This window comes from Drosophila subobscura, chromosome E (assembly GCF_008121235.1).
Source record: "Drosophila subobscura isolate 14011-0131.10 chromosome E, UCBerk_Dsub_1.0, whole genome shotgun sequence".
Taxonomy (NCBI): Eukaryota; Metazoa; Arthropoda; class Insecta; order Diptera; family Drosophilidae; genus Drosophila; species Drosophila subobscura.
Genome location: NC_048531.1, coordinates 7,125,231 through 7,145,073, shown reverse-complemented (window position 1 = coordinate 7,145,073; position 19,843 = coordinate 7,125,231). Strand labels below are relative to the sequence as shown.

The 19,843-nt window shown below is 45.4% G+C and overlaps 4 protein-coding genes across 4 annotated transcripts in view; 1 reads left to right on the top strand and 3 right to left on the bottom strand.

The window, feature by feature from the left end:
- LOC117892477 overlaps window positions 1-13,812 on the bottom strand; it is a 135,274-nt gene extending 121,462 nt beyond the window's left edge. The window contains exon 1 of the mRNA XM_034798730.1: window positions 13,660-13,812. The gene's annotated coding sequence lies outside the window, so the exon portion shown is untranslated. The remainder of the gene's footprint in view (window positions 1-13,659) is intronic.
- LOC117892482 lies at window positions 5,163-5,971 on the top strand. Its single transcript, XM_034798735.1, has 4 exons — window positions 5,163-5,301; window positions 5,369-5,497; window positions 5,554-5,679; window positions 5,744-5,971. Exons 1-4 carry the CDS (start codon window positions 5,235-5,237, stop codon window positions 5,965-5,967), a joined length of 546 nt encoding a protein of 181 aa, XP_034654626.1. The 5' UTR covers window positions 5,163-5,234; the 3' UTR covers window positions 5,968-5,971.
- Window positions 13,813-14,385: 573 nt separating the features above from the next.
- Window positions 14,386-16,337, bottom strand: LOC117892480 (cytosol aminopeptidase). Its single transcript, XM_034798734.1, has one exon. The coding sequence runs from the start codon at window positions 16,216-16,218 to the stop codon at window positions 14,626-14,628; it is 1,593 nt and encodes a 530-aa protein (XP_034654625.1). The 5' UTR covers window positions 16,219-16,337; the 3' UTR covers window positions 14,386-14,625.
- A 13-nt stretch (window positions 16,338-16,350) lies between these two features.
- Window positions 16,351-19,397, bottom strand: LOC117892478 (pre-mRNA-splicing factor syf1 homolog; the record flags this gene model as incomplete). The annotated part of the gene is made up of 3 exons (XM_034798732.1): window positions 16,351-17,097; window positions 17,165-19,195; window positions 19,260-19,397. Coding segments are annotated over 3 exons (2,763 nt in total), but the record flags the coding sequence as incomplete, so codon positions are not given.
- Window positions 19,398-19,843: the final 446 nt, after the last annotated feature.

The following is a 19,843-nucleotide window of genomic DNA, read 5'->3' as shown; positions in this document are numbered from 1 at the left end:
CGCTGCTGGGTTTAGCTACTGCAAATTAATCATTCTGGCTATAATAATGGTCCAATCGGATCCCAATTGGTGATCTGATAGATATGGTCATTCCCTACGGAATGGCGTTTTTAGTTTTCTGCTATCTTCAAAATTGTCGATTTGGGAGGTTTCCGCCCTTTTGCGGAGGCGGAAGGGGGCGTGGCTCATTTTTGAAATACACTGGTTTCAGTGTGAGCATACAGCAGTCTGGAGCCAAAATTTGGTGGCTCTAGCTCTTATAGTCTCTGAGAACTAGCCGACAAACAAGACGGACAGACGGACAGACGGACGGACGGACAGACAGACATTTCTCAATCGACTCGGCTATTGATGCTGATCAAGAATATATATACTTTATGGGGTCGGAAACGTTTCCTTCTGTGCGTTACATACATTCACTTTGTGCACATATACAATATACCCTATTTACTCTTCGAGTACCGGGTATAATTAAATTGTAATTTCCTAATTTGTTTATATTTATTCCCCCATCGGAGCACATCCTTCCCCTGAAGCATTAGCAAGAACTAACCTCAATTTCATTCAAGCATAGAGCTCGAGCACACTTTTACAACACTCTCAACTTTTAACCTTAAGTGGAACAGAGAAAAGAAAAAACATTGCACAGAGACACAGGCAAAGACACACACAACAAAGTCATACAAATTATAGCGGAAAATTACCTTAACGAAAGGGCTTCCGTATAACCTCTTTGACACAACTGTACCCCGTCTGTCTCTGGGTGTCTCTGGGTGTGTGTGGCACTTTTATGCTGCCCCCAAAACAAAAGCAATTAGATGTCGCCAACTGGCTGACTGGGATTGTGATTGTGAATGTAGTTGGATGTTGCAGCTGGCAGCAACGGTGGGGCCGAGGGCAGATGGCAGGGCCCGTGTGTGTGGCAGACACACATACACACACACACATACACATGTACATGTTGTAGTAGTAAAAAGTTTTGCCAACGCGATTTTCTTGGTAAAACTATAAATTTACAAGCCACAATCATGGCCGCAATGGAGACGCTGGGCGTCGACATCGAGTTACCGTTATGTGCGCACTCATTGTGTGTGTGTGTGTATGTGTGTGTGTGTGTGTTTGTGGGTGTGTATGTGGGTGGCAGGTGAGAAAGTTTTTGGTGTTGCGTGAGCCTTGAGAGTGTATTAAAAACCATTCTGGTGCACAGTGAGCCTGCCTGCCGCTCCGTTCACCGCTTCAGCGTTTATTTAACCCAATGTTTTGTTGCTTTTGCTGTGGTTTCTCTTCTTGCTGTTGTTGTTGTTGCTGATTTTTATTGCCATTGTTGTTGTTTCTAACGCTAGTTTTAAAAACTTTACCCCGCTGCTTAGATGCGGGTGATACGGAACGAGGTTGAATGGTTGATTGTCGAGGGCTGAACATTTTGGGTTGTTGAGGCATTTATCTCTGTTCGTGTCCTTAAAGTTTTGCACGTTGGCAAGTCCTGAATGGATTTTAAGTGGAAGAAGTTTAATGATCGAAATTATTCAACATGCTTTGGCTTTATGCTCTCTGGTTTATGGCCAGGCTTACAGCTTACAGCAGAGAACAAGCTTATGTTTATGACACTCTCCGCTTGCCGCTGTGGGATTGCCAAATAAACATATTCATTCGGGGTTCTCTTTGGGGATTAACCTGGTGCTCATTCCCCCCATTCATCCTTATCCAAGTGATCCATGAGGCTAGAGGGCTTTATTTATAGTTTCTTTACACATTTTTGATTGTCAAAATTCTCTGTTCCTGCCCAGACCCGATCCGCAATGTGTCTACGCTGCCCTGTAAATTTGTGGAGCCTGAAACTGACACGATCACCTGCAGCAAGCCATAGCATTCGATTCTCTAGTTGTGGTTGTGGCTGCCAAAATGCAGGCGGTTGTTGCACCTGCAGCAAAGACTGTTTATGCAAGGAGCTCGGTCGACTTGGCCCCAGTCCCAGGAATGAGCGCGATTTCCCGACGGGCTGTAAGCCGGAAGTATGGCATACAAAGGCATTCACATTGCCCTCCTATATGCCAGCCTCCGTGTTCAGACTGATGGAGGAGGACGAGCTACCGGGTCCCAAGAAGTGCAAGAATCAGGAGTACTTCAGCTATCATCGCTACTCCTACTACGACTTGAAAGCGGTTGTCGCCATGCTAAAGCAGAAGGCAGGCACAGATTGCAAATAAGCCCAAACCCTACCCCTGTCAACTCCTGCTCCAGCTTCGATGGTGGCGCATTATGACACTAATCGTATTAGTAGGGGAGGCTCGTTGGTTAAGAGCGGAAGGACCAGATATGTAGGTCCTTGTTTTCGGAATTGCAGAGGCAAACTAACGACCAGCAGCAGCCCCAAATGCCATTTCCGCAGAATGTGCTGCACACTTTGGGAGCGACATTCAATGCTGGGCCTGGGCCCGGGCCCGGGCCTGGGTCCCCTCGTTTCCGGCTTACGTGAGACATTTTTCGTACAGGTGACATAATGATCCGGACTCGCAATCGGCCATCGCTTCGCAGCTGTAATTAGAGGGAAGCGAAGAGAGAAGAGAGACAGCATCCTGTGTGTGCGTTGGACAAAAGATGCGATGCTGTGCCCTCGTTCCGAGAGGCAACTTGGTAATTTAGCAAATCGCTTTAGCAAGTCATTGGGAAAAGGCGACACAGTAGCAGCAGCAGCATCAACGTTCCTTTACATTCTCTGCCTTATTAAATTTGAAATGCCGACACGACATTAGCCTCGCCTTCTACTTTCACTAGAAAGTGTCGTTCATTAGTTGCTGTTACCAGGTGCAACATGTACAAATACTTTACGCAGCTACTGTGGGACTAGCTCACAGACAGAAAAACAGTTACCTGATGGAACGCTCTGCCCATTCGTCAATCTTGCATGCGCGAACAGAAGGAGAGAACAAACGATGCAAAATTGTTTTTGCAATTTACAGTAAGTTCTTCCATCAACTGATCTGCCGTGAGCTGTGCGTGCCTGAAGCCACACATACACAGATGCACATATTGCACTCTCGTTCTCGCTCAAGAATTGGGAGTGAGCTTTCGTCGCGGTAGCTGCTTGAGTGATCGAAGCTTTACTACTGTCGATATGTACATATTTATGTATGCCCAATGCAGAGCAGGTAGATGCATGCATGCGTGCGTATATATGGAGCTTGAGCTTTCGTCGCGGTAGCTGCTTGAGTGATCGAAGCTTTACTACTGTCGATATGTACATACACATGTATGTACATATGTACATATGTAAGTATGCCCAGTGCAGGGCAGGTAGATGCGTGCATAAATCCTTGTGTGGAACATGAACCCAAAGACCACAGCCCTTTCCCTGCCTTCCCATTTCTCAACTTTAATCGCATGCAAATTTTATGCAGGCTTCGCCATAAGACCCCAGCGATATTTGCTTACATTCAAGCATAAATCTACCACAAACGAATATGCGTTTGGTTATGCTTAGTTGTTGTTAACTTTTTGGGACTTTTGGCGGCTGCTCTAACGGCTTTTGCTAATCACATGGCACTCTTTGTGATTGCTCTCCACCCCACTCACATCATACTCAATCTCTTGCGTAACATTTGCATTTTAGCGACATATTTTTTGGTCGAAGCCACAAAACATGACCGAATCAAAGGCATTTGCATAATTAATGAATTCAACGCCCGAAGAACTGTCGTTTTGGTGTGTAGAAGTTATAGTTTGGGTTTGCTTCTTGGAGTTTTTGGAGTGTATTGGGAAATGCCTAAGTTACGCGGTTCCTTGGCCATCACTGACAGTTTTCATGGCCCCACACGACGCTAATTTCCGTTTCGTGTCAATAAATATGATCCATCATGGCTGGACAAAGAACCCAATCAGCAATGAGCCAAAGGAGAAGCCGGTAAAAGACGCTTATCATGTTGCAGGTTAATCGAGAATTAACTGGAGCGTAGAGTCAAAGAAAAGTTCGAGTTTGATGGATCGAATGCAGTTGAAAGCCGAATGTATGGATGTACTCTTTCGCTCTCTCCCATCTCTCTCTCTCTCTTTCTCTTTCCCTTGCTTGTGCAATTTACACAATCGAACAAAGTTTTTGGAACACGTAGCTCGATGGCAGCTGCTCTCGCTACCAAAAGTTTGCACACGCACACACATACAGACACACGAGCACAGCACACCAAATTGTAAATAAATTTTAATTGTTTTGAACAATTAAAAAATAAATTAAAAAAATAATACACAAGTGGCACACAAATTTTCTATCTCTCGCTCTCTAGCTCTCTTATTCAATTTGTGCAAATGTTTTCCAAACTACGTGAGTGTGTGTGCATACTGGCGTGGGGCACTGTCCTGATGCCACTGCTGCTGCTGCCGCTGCTGCTGCTGCTAAACAAATTAAATTAGACAACTTTTATTCATTCGTTTGACATTTTTATTTGTTTTCAAACTCATTTTGCCAGAGGAGGAACTCGAGGAGGCTCCAAACTGAAGCCCGAACAGGACATTTGAACAATTAACAACAAATACAATTTGCAGACTTTCGTTCACAAAATATTTGACCAGCAACTGCTTCTGTTTAATTGTTGCCCCCTCCCAACCGACCCACCATTGTGAGTTTTTAATTAAATGCCATTTGCATAAGGAGCGAACAGTGGCGACATCTAAACACATTTTACTCTAGCATTTCTGGGGTTAAAATAAGTTGCACAAAAATGATATTAAAACAATTTATGACACTTTCTTTGCTTATCAAAATGCCAACAGGAAAAAAGAGAGAGAGAGAGAGAGGGAGATAACAATGCTTATCGATGGCTGATTGCAATCAAAGAGACTCGGAAATACTACTCGAAAAATCGAAGAACCAAAGGCACTTCTTGGTGCGGACTGACCCCACAAAGATCATCATTCACACTCGTAAAGCAAAGCTCATAATCAACCATCAATTGAATCGATCTGATGTATCCACACTTAGTTTGGAGCATTTCTTACTTAATTTTAATGCCATTTCAAGTAATTAGGGAGAGCGTCTGCTCTTCTCCTTGCACCACTCCCCACCGGGTAGTGACAGTAAACGTATTGATAAGACTCTACCTGCAATCTCTACCCCTCGATCGAGGCTCGCTATCGTTTGGCATCTCTCCTCAATATCAGTGTGCCTTTGTCAGTGGCAACCGACGACAGCTTACTCCACCCGAAAAAGAACAGAAATACATAAATAAAACACCTTATCGGCAATGCCACTGAAACTGTTGAGATTGTGGCTACTGTTGCTTCTGTTCTGCCACCACCTGCATGCCGAAGGTGTTTCAAGATTTTAAATGGCCAAAGATCTCTGGCAAATATATTATAACTTTGATTCTCCCCGCAGCTCCACAGTGCTTTCACTTCACGTGGGTGGGTGCCTATGAGAATCACTCGAATATTCACACAGAGACCTGCGACTCGAGGGTCGGTGACTTCAATGATATTCCCTGTGAAATGCCGCTGGTCGTGACAGGTGAGTAGAACCACTGGCTCTGGCGGTTAAACAATATGAAAACAAACGCTTTTTAGCCAACGATACGGTGCCGGATGTGAAGGCACTGTGGCACAATATGACGGAGGATCGCGAGAACTTCCTCTGCCAAATGTCGCCGGGCTTCTCGTGTGTCAAGTACTCCTACATATTCAAAGGCGGCAGTAAGTATGAGTTTGCGTCCTCGAATGGCAATGATAACCTCCTCCCTCCCGCTCCCTTTTGCAGTCCAGAACATCACGTACATGTGCGCCAGGGTGAACAGCAGCAATGGTTGCTATCGACAGACCCATCCCACCGGCATGCAGGTCGAGGCCTGTGTGTGCACCTCCCGTGTCGGTTTGATACCCTGTAATGGCTGCTCCACAAGCACTCAGTCCGTCCATGTACTGGGCTTGGCCCTCTGTTTGCTCAACGTTTATCAATTGCTGAATAAATATCGAATAGTTTGACACACTCCGGGGCCCACCCCAGCGTAATGTGACATTTCCGGGCAATGTGGACTTTTAACTAGTTTCATGGAAATTATGTCCACTCATTATGGGCCATTGACAAGCCGTTTTTAATGGCCCTTCCTTACTGGTTTTTTGCTGTTTGTTGTTGTGTATGAGGCCAACCGCTGTGGCCAAATGAAGTGCCATAATTTATTTGCCCGCCCATTAATCACACATCCAGTGCTGATGATGACAATGACGTTGCTGACGCTGCACTGTCTATGAAAACTCCTCAACGTTTTGTTGAATAAATAAACTACAATTTGCACATAAATCACAGTATTGTGGTGGTATTTTTTGATTGAGAATAATTTGTAGGAAAATATTGTAAAATATTTCCTGAAATAATTCCATTTCTAAGTCATAATTTTCCGTTTACATTTCTTCCATTTGCTTAATAATTTAAAATAAATTAAATGCTGTGTTAAATCAAAATCAAAATCCTAACAAAAATAAATCAACGGACACGGACCGAGAGCACACCATAATCACAGACCAATAGAGACTGGGCGACAGGGGTGACAGTAAACAATATAGGCGATAAACGAAACACAACAGAGCACACACACAGGCACTGGCACACAATGGCTGATGGGACACACACTGCGTATGAGCAATGCCAATGAGTGCACCAGCCAGAGATTCCGTTTTTGTGGGGTGTGGGGATAGGCGGGGCTGGGGGCGGGGAGCGGAGTGGAACCACCACAGATTGGCAATGCCCATTGGCACAGCCGGGGCTCAAATAAACTAATTTTAATGCCTTGCATTGTGGCCAGAGCACGCAATGCAGCTCAATTGGGATGCAAATGGCAGCAGTTGCATCGGAATCGGCATCGGCATCGGCACACAGAATTTCAGGAAATGCGAGAGGTGGCAGAAGATCCTGGGTGCGGGGGTACGGCACACGAAGCATGTCCAGGCGTTGGTCAATTGCATCTGCCGGCTAGAGAGACGGAGAGGGAGAGGGAGCGGGGGAGAGAGAGGCTTTCATCTCTCGATATGCACAAGATATTCGCATATTTATTTTTTTATTCTCGCATATATTTATGCTCGAAATTCGATTCCGTGTTCGTGCCCCTCACTCGCTCTCTTTTATTTGCAATGCAAAATGGAAATGTACACAAAAATCAGAAAAATTTCAACAGCCATTTGTAAATTATGCCGTTATGCCAACGAATATTAACACTCGAAAGCCGACAAGAAGTTTTTTATCCACTGGAAGAAGAAGTTTAATGGGTATGTTACATTCCAGATTGAATGAACAACAATAGTTCGGAGCATTTTTGCACCATTCAATCGATTTTAGTTTATATTTTTTTTAAACCTAATTTATTCGTCGCTGCTTTGCTTTTGAATTCTAAAATTCTTTTTAATTTTCAGAGAATATTTTCTATAAAATAGGCAATTAGAGTTCTCTTTATTGCTCTATTTTTGGTTCATAGTTATTCCAGCGAAATCGTTTCTGAGAACACATTTGGCCTTAACGAAGAAATTTGCACAATAAACGAAAATGCCAAAAATGCAATTGAGCTGCGGCCGGAGACTGGTGTAGGCGACCAGCAGCAGGCACAGCCACAGCCACAGACACGGCCACGGCACTTTAATTTGCCAATTGTATTTATAACAAGCAGCCAATATACAGTCCGTTTCAATGCCTAAGTTCTCTGCCAACTTCGAGAGATTCTTAGTATTAAATTGGTTTGTGTTTGCTCTCCGCAACAACTAAAACAGAGAGAAAAAAAGGCTAAAAAATAATGGCTAAAAATGCATAAATCAGATTATACTTTGTACAAATTACGCTTTTAGTAGTTGCAGTTTTAAACATCATAAATAACAGAAAGTTAATAGGAGAGCAATTATTATGTGAAACTAGTTTTTTGTTATTAAATATGTACGAAGTCAGAGCAGCGTTTTGCTGCATGTCGATACTTTTCTTTCACATTATTATGCTCATTTATTATTTATTCATTCGATGTCAGCAATAGCATAATGAAATGCACCGTATGGGTACGAGTACGCAACGAGTATATGGCCAATATATTCGTTTTATGCATAAATCGAATCATCCTGTGGGCCTGCTTGCCACCCGCATTATCTGCCAATAGTCCGGGAAGACCGGGAAACGGTGGGAAGGGGTAGGAAGGCTACTGAGTGGAGGAGTGTTAAAAATAAATAAATAAACATAATTTGATTTTGCCATTTGGCTGCGAGGGGATTGTTGGCAGCGGAGAGCATCTAATATTATGCCATGTTTATGCACTGTCCGAGCTCTTGATATTGCTATTGTTGTTGTTGGCTATTTGTTTTAGCATTTTGCCTAGACAGTTTTATGCACCGCCAGATATGGAGGAAGAGGCAATGCAAAATGTACGATGGCTCGATGGAACGTTAGATGTGCGTGTGATTTATTTGTCTGCCTCGCCGCTGGTTGTTTAACAAGCAATAGCTTAGCCCCCGCCCCTCCTCCCAATAAAACTGATGATACACGAAATGTGATTAGGATTAAAGTGCTCATAGAAAAAGACTCGCAAAATAGTGAGAGATAAGCGAGAAAAACATAGAAATATACAGCTCAAATATTATCAAATAAATATATATTTAAAAATCTATGTATATTTGAACATTTATATTTAAATTTAATTTCGATTAGATTGGTCAATGCTTAAGGACTACCTGAAAGCACTCTCCCTCTGTGTGTTTGTGTGTGTGTGTGTGTGTGTGTGTGTGTGTGTGTGTGTGTGTGTGCATCAGCAATGAGCACACTCATTCCTATTCACCACATACGCTCAATTATTCATTTGCTTCTTTTTGTTTGTTTGGATGAACTGAAAATTCGAGGCGTATTTGTTTTTCTTTTCCAGTGAAGGAGGAAAGAGCATCCTGCAAGGAAACCACAAAAACCGCAACGAATTTAGCACGAAGCTTGACCAGAACGGGGGGAGCGGAGCGGGTGGGTTGGAGTTTTGCTTAGATCGAGTGCATTTGAATGCGGCGCTCGACAGCCAACTGAAGCGTGACAGGCAACAGGGAGAAGGCGAAAGACAGAGCGAGAGATCTGGAACAGTGGCCAAAGAATGCATTGAAATCAGACAAAAATAACTCAGGAGAAATTCAATACATGCATTACCCATACACCCAGGGAACTAGGAATTATTTTTAGATTATTCTGTCAATTCCCATGTCGAATACTTTATGTAAATGAATTTGTAGCCCAATGCCCAAAATGAGAGCCGCTGCGTTCCTGCCATTAATTGGCAATTTATAGCAGAGACCCAAACTGTCTCTCTCTTCATTTTCACGTGCTCGCTCAAGTGAAAATTATCATTTCCAGCGAAACTAAATTGCCTTGGTCCCCGCTATCCACCCATTCCTCCACACACGAATCCCTAAAAACAGCTAAAACGAAACAAAGCAAAAGGCAATGCCATAAAAATGTACAGAGAAAGCAAGAGACACCCACACAAAACACCAGTCCAAAAAAAAACAAAACCAAAAGACAAAACAAAACACAAAAAAATAGAGTGGAAAGAGTGGAAAGAGTGCAAACGAAGGCAAGGCGAAAAAAGCGAAAGGACGGAGAGTATAAAGATGGTGGAGCAGGGGGAGGGGAGGCAATAGAGGAATAAAAAGCCGCGCGAAAGTCGACAAAAGTTTAGCCGGGGACAAACCATCCAGGACGACCGCAAAAGGCAACAGAAGTCTGTCTGCTCTGCCCATCTCCTACACGACCCAACCCTTCTCCTTCGCTCTAGCGAGACGATATCCAACCAAAAAAAAAAGATAGCCAGGAAGCAAAAGATGTTGACTCTCATTAAGCGACAGCCTAGATGCTCTAGAAGAACATTGATTAACCCAGGCATGGATAACGGATAAAGAAATTGAGCAATAAAAATATACAATGAGGGAGAATGCTTATATCTAGGCACGTTTTATCTACCCTCTCTTCTGCTGTTTACTCTTCAAAGAATTACTTCTGCAAGCATTCCAAGTCTATCAAAATGTAACCCATTTAATGTACCTTTAATGGTGTAGGGTATCGAGGTGAAACCCAACCAGCGATTTATCGCATTTTGCTGTGGTCGGCATTAGTTACGCTGAATTTTATCACAATTGCAATTCTTTCTAGTCGAGAACACCCACGCCCAGACCCAGACCCAGACCCCCCGCCTCGAAAATAATCATTTATTCGTATCTTTTCGACTGGTTCTGCCATTCTGTTGGAGGCGGCTCTGGCCAGCTGCCCTGGCAACAGTCCGAAATTCCGATTTCGCGCCTCTAATTTCCACGTTTTTGGCCTTAAATAATCATAATTTGGTCTTTTGTGGCTTCCCTGCACTGATGCTGTAGATGATTAACGCGTTCTCTGGTCCCGATCCCTTCTAAGCGGCGGAAGGCACTTTAAAGTGCTCTCACCGAAAGCTTGCATTCAGTTTCAAGCCCAATTGCTCATTAGCAAATTCATTTGGCTGCACTCCAACTGCAGGGAATTGGTGGTGGTGATGGGGCGCGCCATTTCTCTTTAGCCTCTGTGACTTATCAGTAGGAAGAGCCATAGAAAATATCCATTCAAATGCAAATTGCAGAAATTCAGTACGAAGTGGCAATACACTTTTCTAATAAACGAAAGCTGTTCTGTTCGATTGCCGTCCAAGGGGTGAGAGGGACAAAGAATGATTTCCCAATGGAGAGACTCTCCACTCGAATTGTCTTTGATTGAGTTTTGTCCTGAAACCCTCTGTTGACTGCTTCGTAAATGCTCCATTTCCCTGTCAGAGCATCTACCAAATTGGAAAATGCAAAAATACTTCAAAAAATTATCATTTTGCATGGCCTAATGAGTTGTGCAAAAAGTCGAAAGATACTTCGACTCCCAAATATAAGAGAGAGAGAGGGAGAGAGAGACGTGGCTTGCCCATCCCTTAGCTGATACGAAAATGTAGCCATTTTTGGGAGCAAAATGTTTGCTTAATTGTCAAAAATTCAAGAGATGAAAAAGGACAGAAAGAGCTGCAGGCCAGAGAACTATGAAAGGGCACGACAATGACTGGAGAAGGAGAAGGAGTGGGTAGCGGGTGAGTAGGAGCCTGGGTGGATAGTTGATGAGCTGAGGGATGAGCATTAACCCAGTTAACCCATTAAAGCCGCCTCATAAATTCAAAGCCACAACAGACCCCCAACAACAGCAACAACAACAGTTGACGCGGCTGCCTTTGTGGCCTTTTGAGAGGGCCCGACTTGGCACCGTTTTTCGACTCATTAAAGCCAACTTCACGCAATTAGCCTAATAAGCTGCCCTCGCAAAAGGCTGCTGGCCCCAACAACAAAAGCCAAAAGGCAGCGAATCATGAGGCGAAAGGGAGAGTGAGAGAGAACAAGATTGAGAGTGCAGAGGGAGTCAGTAACAATTCCGTAACTGTATATAAAACGTTATTGTGGTTCACATTTTGCACTTTCGCTCAATTAACTCAATTAATTGACATTTGAAATACATGTGGTGAGAGGGAAAACATATGTACATATGTATGCAGTACACACGTAAAGAGCTCAGCAGCAAACTATTTATACATACAGACGTACAGTTGTGTTCAATGAAATAGTAGTGCCGAGCCACTCAATTTTCACCACTGTTTTTGAGACCCTTCCAGTCTTTCGAATTGAACAAGTGATACCTTTTTGGAAAGCCTAAAATGTACACATTATAACCCAGAAAGAATCCTGGAACATTTGCATTCCATCTTCTTGTTTTACATGACATGAGAAAAATACCTATAAAAAATGCTGTTCAATAAAATAGTAGTGCTGGGTGCAAGTATTAAAAAAATATTAAAAAACAAATTAAATCAATTCAAAAAAGTTACCATCAGTAAGCTTAGTTTATATATTGAATATTTTGATGAAAGAAATGTTTGAATATAGCGGTACTTTTGTTTTTGGAGCGTAGAAGTAATCAATGAACGGTCCAATATGGGAGACTTTAGAATTCGACTAAAAACTAAAATCAGGAGGTATAATGAAATTCAAAACTAATTTGAATGTGCTTTTACTGTTATATTAAATAGTTCAAACTAAAAGAAGCACCCTGAAAAATGATTTTTTATGCGAAAAAATTGTCTTTTAGTAGATGGTCGAAGATGGTTGAAGGCAAGACCAAGGTCTTCAATATCCTCAAAAGTTATGAAAAAAATTTTATATCGCTCTGAAAGTGTTTTGCTAGTTAATACACGACTGATTACACATTATTTAGTTGCAAGAGGTCACCGGAAGGTACGCGTTTGAGAATAAAAGCACATGGGTACACGACTCATGTTTTGAAAAATGAGGACATGAGGCATGTGGACTGGGCCGTGTCACAGTCCGAAAAATACTTTTGACAGATGAGTGTAAAGTTGTTTTATATGGTAAGAAAGACTCAAAAGAATATGTTTGGTGTTCACAGATATCTGATAACTGCCCAAATTCTTGAAAAAAACAACATTGGGCATGTTGGGTTGACCCTTATGGGCTACAGCCCACATAAACTCTTACTTCCTAGCCTTATACTGACGTATTTCATAAAGTGGTGTGTGCCAACATACTTTTTAATACAATATAGTAATATTACTATTGAAAAATGCCTATCAAAAGAATCTGTCATCAAGGTAATGATCTGAAACACGCAAGAAAGCTCGCTAGGAATGGAATTTTATCCGAAGAGGTCGACACTTTTCCATGTCTTGCTCAGTCTCTAGACCAAAATCCCAACGAAATCTTATTGTAAAATGTGAAATGTGTTATTACTATTACAAATCCGTCAACCAGAGCACAGTTTTGCCAAGGTGTTTAAGAATTATAGTCTCAGATCTTATTTAAGCTTGGGCAGTACCTTATTTACACATGACAGGTGGGCGTAAGGCCATAGTGAAAACAAATTTGATTAAAAACTACATATTAAACCTCAAGAAACATATAGAACATGAAACATATGCACTAATTCCAGTTTCGTTGTTTTTTTTTAATTTTCTAAAATAAACACTACTATTTTATTGAACAGCATTTTTCATGGGTATTTTTCTAAAGTCATGTAAAACAGGAAGATGGAATGCTAATGTTCCAGGATTCTTTCTGGGTTATAATGTGTACATATTAGGCTTTCCAAAAAGGTATCACTTGTTCAATTCGAAAGACTGGAAGGGTCTCAAAAATAGTTGTGAAAATTGTGTTGCGCGGCACTACTATTTCATTGAACACAACTGTACATATGTACATACAGCCATGTATATGTACATACATACATACATATGTACATAAATGTTAATCTAACCTGCAACCTCTACGTTGGAAAACAGTTTGCATAGTTGAAACTTTGGCCTTCAAGGAGAAACCTTTGCATCGAATGTGATTTACATAAGCACTAGAGTTGTAAACTACACAAACTTCAACAGGATAATCTAATAAAAGGATGCATTTTACAAGTTTCTCCTCTTCACAGCACTTAACCCAAAATAAAATCAACAACAAAACACACAATAAGCAGCAAACTATACAAAGAGAAGACAATATGGAAGGACACACAGCTTACACTGAGAATAAACAGTATTAACAGCAAAGAAACCCAAAAACAATATACATAATCAAATGTGTACATACATATGTATGTTATATTTCTCTTACCTTTTCTTTTCTCACGCAATTTTCTTTCGTTTCTTTTGTAGCCGTTTCCATATTGTCCGATTGGCTTCTTCGCGCGCAAATTTGCAGTTTTTTCACGATTGCAAATAAATAAAACACTAGAACACAACGAATAAAATAAAACAAATAAAACACTAAAACACAACGAATAAAATAAAACAAATAAAACACTAAAACACAAACAATAAAATAAAACGAATAAAAAAAAACTAGACACACCCGCACCGAACGAAACAGAATCCACACTGCCAGCATTTGTAACGGCGATCGAGAGCGCACAAATCTCCGCTCTTTCCATTCTCTCCTTTCTTCTTTGTCTTCTTCATTGCTTGCTCGTCGGCATGCCGCTAAAAGAGTCCATAGGCTCAGCTGTGCACTTGGAACATGCAGACCAAATAAGCTGATCAGATGTGTCCAGGGAGCTCTCATGCATATGTACATATGTAGAAGGGTATTTCGCGTAAGAGGCGAAGGAAAAGACGCCGCTGAATTCAAGTAGTCGAGGCGGAGCACATTAACAGTTTTGCTTTGCATGAATTGTAACGGAATATGCCTAGTGCAAACTCTACGGTTATGTGCAGCTCCAGCAACGTGCACAAGCAACGGTAAAGCAATACAGGGCTTCTCTCACGAAAAGATATTGAAGAACAAAGAAGTAATAGAAGAGATTTTAAAAGCAGCCATTTGTGTTCGCATAAGTCAAGATGATTGGTCTCAAATATTAAATATATTCTCGATTTTCAATGCATTTAAACAATAAAATGTAGAACCTTTTCGCCTGGTCAGCTCTGGTTTAAAATTTAACAATATTGTAAATGTCTTGTGTGATGGTGTTGGTGTTACCTCTTGGGGGGCACCTCTTGGCAATTTGTGTTAAAATGTTAGGGGACCTCAGTGAACAACAAATTTGGATAAACGCGGAACATAAACAAAGAAAAACAAGTAAAATTATTTGCGGTCAGGGCAGGCCATCTGGAACAGGAATTGCACGATGGTGCGCGTTGGTCGGCCAGTCATGCGGTCCTTCAGCAAATAAGGCAAAGGATTGTAGCGTGTCAACATTCCCACGTTGCGGATGTCAAGATGTGCCCAATCGACGCAAGGGACCAGCTCGTGTAGCACGGCGGCGGCTATGCAGCTGGATGCAGGACCACGTCCACGATTGCTGATGTCGAAGGTCTCATTGGGCGAGATCAGCTCCTTGTAATAGCGCCACAAGGGCAGGCGCCACACACGATCACCCGTGAGGCCGCCAGCCTTCTCGAACTGCTTGTATACGAAATTGGAATTGCTGAAGATTCCGGCGGCTGCTCCCCCCAGCGCTGGACAGACGGCATAGCCCACAGTGGCAACATCCACGACCATGCGCGGCTTGAACGTGGTCTGAGCATAGAGCAGAGGATCGGCCATGGCTACTACTCCCGCCTTGCTGACGTCCACGAAGCCAAGCGTCTTGCCATTCAAAAGGGACACTATATCGCCAGGCTTGGCCGCCATGCCGGAGGCCATATTTTCGCACAGTGGCAACACTGCCGTCACGTTTACGGGCAGCGAGAGAGCGGCGGCGGCACGGATGACGCCCACGCAGGAGGCTGCACCGGCCATGCAGCCGCGGTACATGGATAGACAGTTTTTAGGGCGAAGGCAGAGGCCACCGCTGTTGAATGTGAGTCCTTTGCCGAGAAGGAGAATCGGCTTGTCCTCCGGGGCGGTGCCGCAGTAGCTGATTTCTAGAATTACTGGCGGCTCACAGCTACCCTTGGCCACCATGAGGAAGCTGCTCAAGTTCTTGGACTCAATCCAGTCCATGCCGCGTACCTCCACGGAGATGCCGCAGGGGCACAGGGCATCCACCGTCGACTGTGCAAATATTGAGGGCGTCATCTGGTTGGCCGGCGTATCGGCCAGGCGGCGTGCCAGATTCTGTGATTCGGCCTTGAAGAGGCCGCGGGTCCAGGCATCCGAGTCGGGAGAGTCGTACAACTCCAATTTGGGAATGTGAGTGCGATCCCGGCGGCGCCGATTGGTATTGTATCGATAAATGGCCAAGGCGCTGCCCTCGGCCGCCTGCTCGGCATACTCCATCGAGTCCACGAAGACATCTGTGCAGCCCTGCAGCTGCAGGGCACGTGCTCCCACGCCGGCAGCGACGCGTGCGTTCTCCATTCCCTCATCGATCATCTCCAGGTCGTTGAAGCCAACGCCCTCCTGCCCCAAGCCAACAACAGCCACTGCGCGAAACTCTGCGTCCACATTCATGAAGACGCGGCCCTTGCCCAGCTCTCCCTTGAGTCCAGTCTCTCGGATGAGTTCGGTTATCTTGCCCTGCACACGATCATCAAACTTCTCGCCCGACGAGGTCATCTTAGGCGGCCGATCGCCCTCCTTCGCGTACACACCCACCACAACGCCCTTGATGACTGAGTCACACTTCTCGGCGGCGTATTGGCGTAGCTGCAGCTGTGCCAAGGCTCCACATCGGGCGGGCGCTGTGCACTGGAAGCGCCCGCACAGGGCGCTCAACAAGCGTACAGAATGCATCGCTTAATGATAGCTCAAGATCTCTTTTTTTGACAGCTGGTTCCAAACAAATTTTAGGATTTTTTCCGAATATAAAAAATTTAAAATACAAATCTGGCCTGATCCAGACGCTGCTGCGAAAAGACTGAGATATTCCAGGGCTCAAATGAAATTGTAGGGAAATGTTATGCCAAACCGCCTGCTGCGATGCGATAAATAATTACAATTTGAAACGAACTTAGTTTATAGTTTATAGAAATCGAGAGTAGTTATATACTTCGCTTAAGCAGAGGTGACAAAACGCGTTCATTCCTCATCGGAATCGGACTTATTTGCTGGCTTGAGGCTGCCAAAGACCTTGGCCGGTATGGCCTTCTGTTCGAAGCGCAGTTTCTTCATGATGAGACCCTCGTCGTCGGTTTTAGTTGTGGCCTGGCCAGCCGCCTCAGCTTGCTCTCCATTCGGTGGTTGCTGCTGCTGCTCCTCCTCTTCATCGTCATCGTCGTCGTCTTCCTCGCTGTCGCCGATATCAATCTCATCCGGATTGACAACTGTATTGTGCTTATCCTTGGCTCCGCCCTGGGTCTCGCCGCGCACGAACATGATATTGCTGGCAGCCTTCTCGGTGGGCTTTTGCTTGGCCTCGGCTGCCGCCTGGCGGGCCTTCTCCTCGAGCAATCGCATGGCATCCGGTCCGGAGCCAGCACCAGCATCGGCTGCCACGCCATTCGTGTTCGTGTTGACGAACTGGGCAGCCATCATGTTGACCTGAGTGTTGTAGGTGGCCTGAATAGAGCGCTTGATGCGCAGCATTTCCCGCATCGTGTCCTCGTTGCCATGACGCACCTCGAACTCCTTCCAGGTCTGCCAGAAGTCAGCCGTGATGCGGGGATCGCACACCTATTCGGGGAGACACAGCAGAAGGAGCTTCAAATATTGCCCATCGAATGGTTAAATGTGAACTCACCTGCGAGCAGTGGGCATAGATGGCTCTGGCGCGATCCACCTCGCCCAGCTTCGTCTCCAGTTCGGCGAACTTCACGCACATGTGACGCATATGCTGCTCGGGCAGCGCCTCGATGGCCTTCTCGTAGATCTCCCTGGTGCGTGGCAGGCCGTAGATCTCGGCCGCCTTCTTCACGAATATGTTGTACATGTCGAACATTTCCTCCTCCTTGACGGCGGACGTGGCGCGATCGTACACGGACATGGCATGCCGCGCCAGTCCGTGCTCCTCCTCCAGCTTGGCGTAGAGCAGATAAAAGTACTTGGCGTGCTCGGCGGGACACTGGTCCAGGCACTGCTCGAAGAGGTCGCGGGCACGCTCCAGCTTCGTGCCTCCGTACCGTGCCAGGAACTTGCTCAGATACGAGTTCCAGATGTCATACACGTTGGGCCACTTGAAGAGGGAAATGCCCTTCTCGTAGGCCCGGTACGCCTCCTCGAAGTAGTTGTGCTCCTCGAGGAACATGCCATAGTTGATGATCACCTGCGGCGTGCAGATCTTCAGGTCAATGATGCGCTCGTACACGGCCTTGCAGGTCTTGAAGGTGCCAAATGACTCCTCTAAGTCCGCGTACATCGACCACACCTTCAGGGATCTGTGGAGGCGCGACTGCACCGTCTCCGAATCGTCGTGATAGGCCACCTTCCGCTTGGGCATGGCCGTGGCGCGCTGCATCAGCTTGAGCGCGGCCTCGAACTGCTGCTGGCGCAGCTCCATCTCCGCCCACTCGCACCACACCGCGGCCAGATCCTCCACCTTGACGTACTCCACCTCGGTGCCCCGCTCGAAGACCACGCGAGCATCCTCCACCTGGCCATTGGACTCGTAGAACTTGGCAAACTCCACCCAGAGGGTGTGCAGCTTTCCCACCGCCAGCTTGGGCTGCACTGTCTGCACGGCCTCCGTGTAGGTGTTGATGATCTCCGTGGGCTTGTCCTCGTACAGATTCACCCGCTTGTGCCACTCGTGAACGTTGTGCGGATTCTGCCGCAGCAGGACGCTGTTCAGCAGCAGCAGACGCCGCTCCATGAGGTATTCGAAGCGTGAGAGGCGCAGCTCCACATCGATGTCGTCCTCCTCGGTGGCCTCTTCGTTCTTGGCCACCTCCTCCATGCGCTTGTTCAGCGACAGCTCCTCGAACTGCGCGTACTCGTCAAAGACTTGAGTGAAGTCCCGCACTGTGGTCACCGTTTGGATTGCCTCCTCGTAGATGTCCCTGGCACGGTCGAACAGGCCCGAGCGCACATAGTAGTCGGCCAGGGAGTTCCACAGGTGTCCCAGCTGGTCCGTGTACCGCCGCAGGCCGCCCCTGATGATGGCGTCCACATTCAGGGAGTGCACCTTGTGCGGATTCTTCGAGATGAGGTCGCACAGCTCGTTCCACAGCTGATGGTTCGACTTGCCGTGCTTCGACACGAAGTGCTCGTTGTCCACTATGTCGGCCAGCTGCTGGGCCGCCTCGTCCAGCTTCTCCACCTGCTGCAGGTACTCCACATACTCCTCGGCGTCCTCCGGAAACAGCTTCAGATAGCGCCTGTACACCCTCAGCGCCGTCTCGGGCATGTCAAAGCGTTGCACGAACTTCAGGAACAGCGGCCAAATCCTGCCGTGCTGTGTGATGGGCAGCGCCCTCATCGCCCGATCGAAGACGTGCCGCGTGCGCGTCACCTTGCATTGGGTGGTCATGAACACTCCATAGTCGATCCAGATGCGCGGCATCTTGTGCATGAAGACGAGGGCCCGCTCGAACGTGTTGTTCACCTGCTCGTACATGGGATCCGTGGGTATCTTGCCCCGCACCTGCTTCCTGCGCGTTCGCAGATAGTTGTACCAAATCTTGTAGCTGCCGGGCAGCTCCTTCAGGGCCCGCTCGTACACCAGATTCACACCATTATTGGGCGCCTTCGCCTTGTGATCTATGTAGCGTAGCCAGTGCTTCACCGAGTACGCATTCCTCAGAATCTCCTCCTCATAGGGCACATCTTCCTCTTCCTGCAAAACACACACATCCCACCATAAGCGAGTGTCAAACTGTTTTGTACTTGGCAATACTTACAAAGTTGAGTTCCGCATTTGAGGTTTTAGTGGTTTTGCCACCATTTTCGCGGCCTAAATTAGCAAATTTCACAAAAACACCAAATGCCGCAAAACGTTTTTCGTGCGCGTCTCTGAAAACAGCTGTTCGTGCGTGACTATCGATACATCGGCAATATCGGTATTTTTATTAGATTTTGTTTACGCCAAATTTGCGCTAAGGGCTTATGGCCGGGAGCAATTAGTAAGTAAAATGAATTTGTAGCATTAAGATATTGAATTGTTGCATTTTGACATGCTCACAGAAGTTTGGTGCTATAGAACATACATGTAATATGTGAATATCGATAGAGAAAGAGGAAGAACATGCATGTAATAGGTGAATAGCGAAATTGAAAGAAGGAGAGTATTAAATTGATTGAATTCCGACTCGGTCGAACCAGCAGCACTTGGCTTTTTACTTCGAGATTTTTATTCCGAACTGGTTGCGAGGAGTTGCGGAAACAGATATCGAAGCTATCGCCCTAGATATCGACCAAAAACTCTCGTTGGCTAACAGCTCTGTTAAAAAGCTGCTAACCTAACAGTGTAACAGCTCTGTTACAT

Coding starts and splice junctions, on each gene's coding strand:
- LOC117892482 (XM_034798735.1), top strand. CDS start 5,235: ATGCCACTGAAACTGTTGAGATTGTGGCTACTGTTGCTTCTGTTCTGC. Junction 5,302..5,368: donor CCACCACCTGCATGCCGAAG/GTGTTTCAAGAT, acceptor TTCTCCCCGCAG/CTCCACAGTGCTTTCACTTC. Junction 5,680..5,743: donor CTACATATTCAAAGGCGGCA/GTAAGTATGAGT, acceptor TCCCTTTTGCAG/TCCAGAACATCACGTACATG.
- LOC117892480 (XM_034798734.1), bottom strand. CDS start 16,218: ATGCATTCTGTACGCTTGTTGAGCGCCCTGTGCGGGCGCTTCCAGTGC.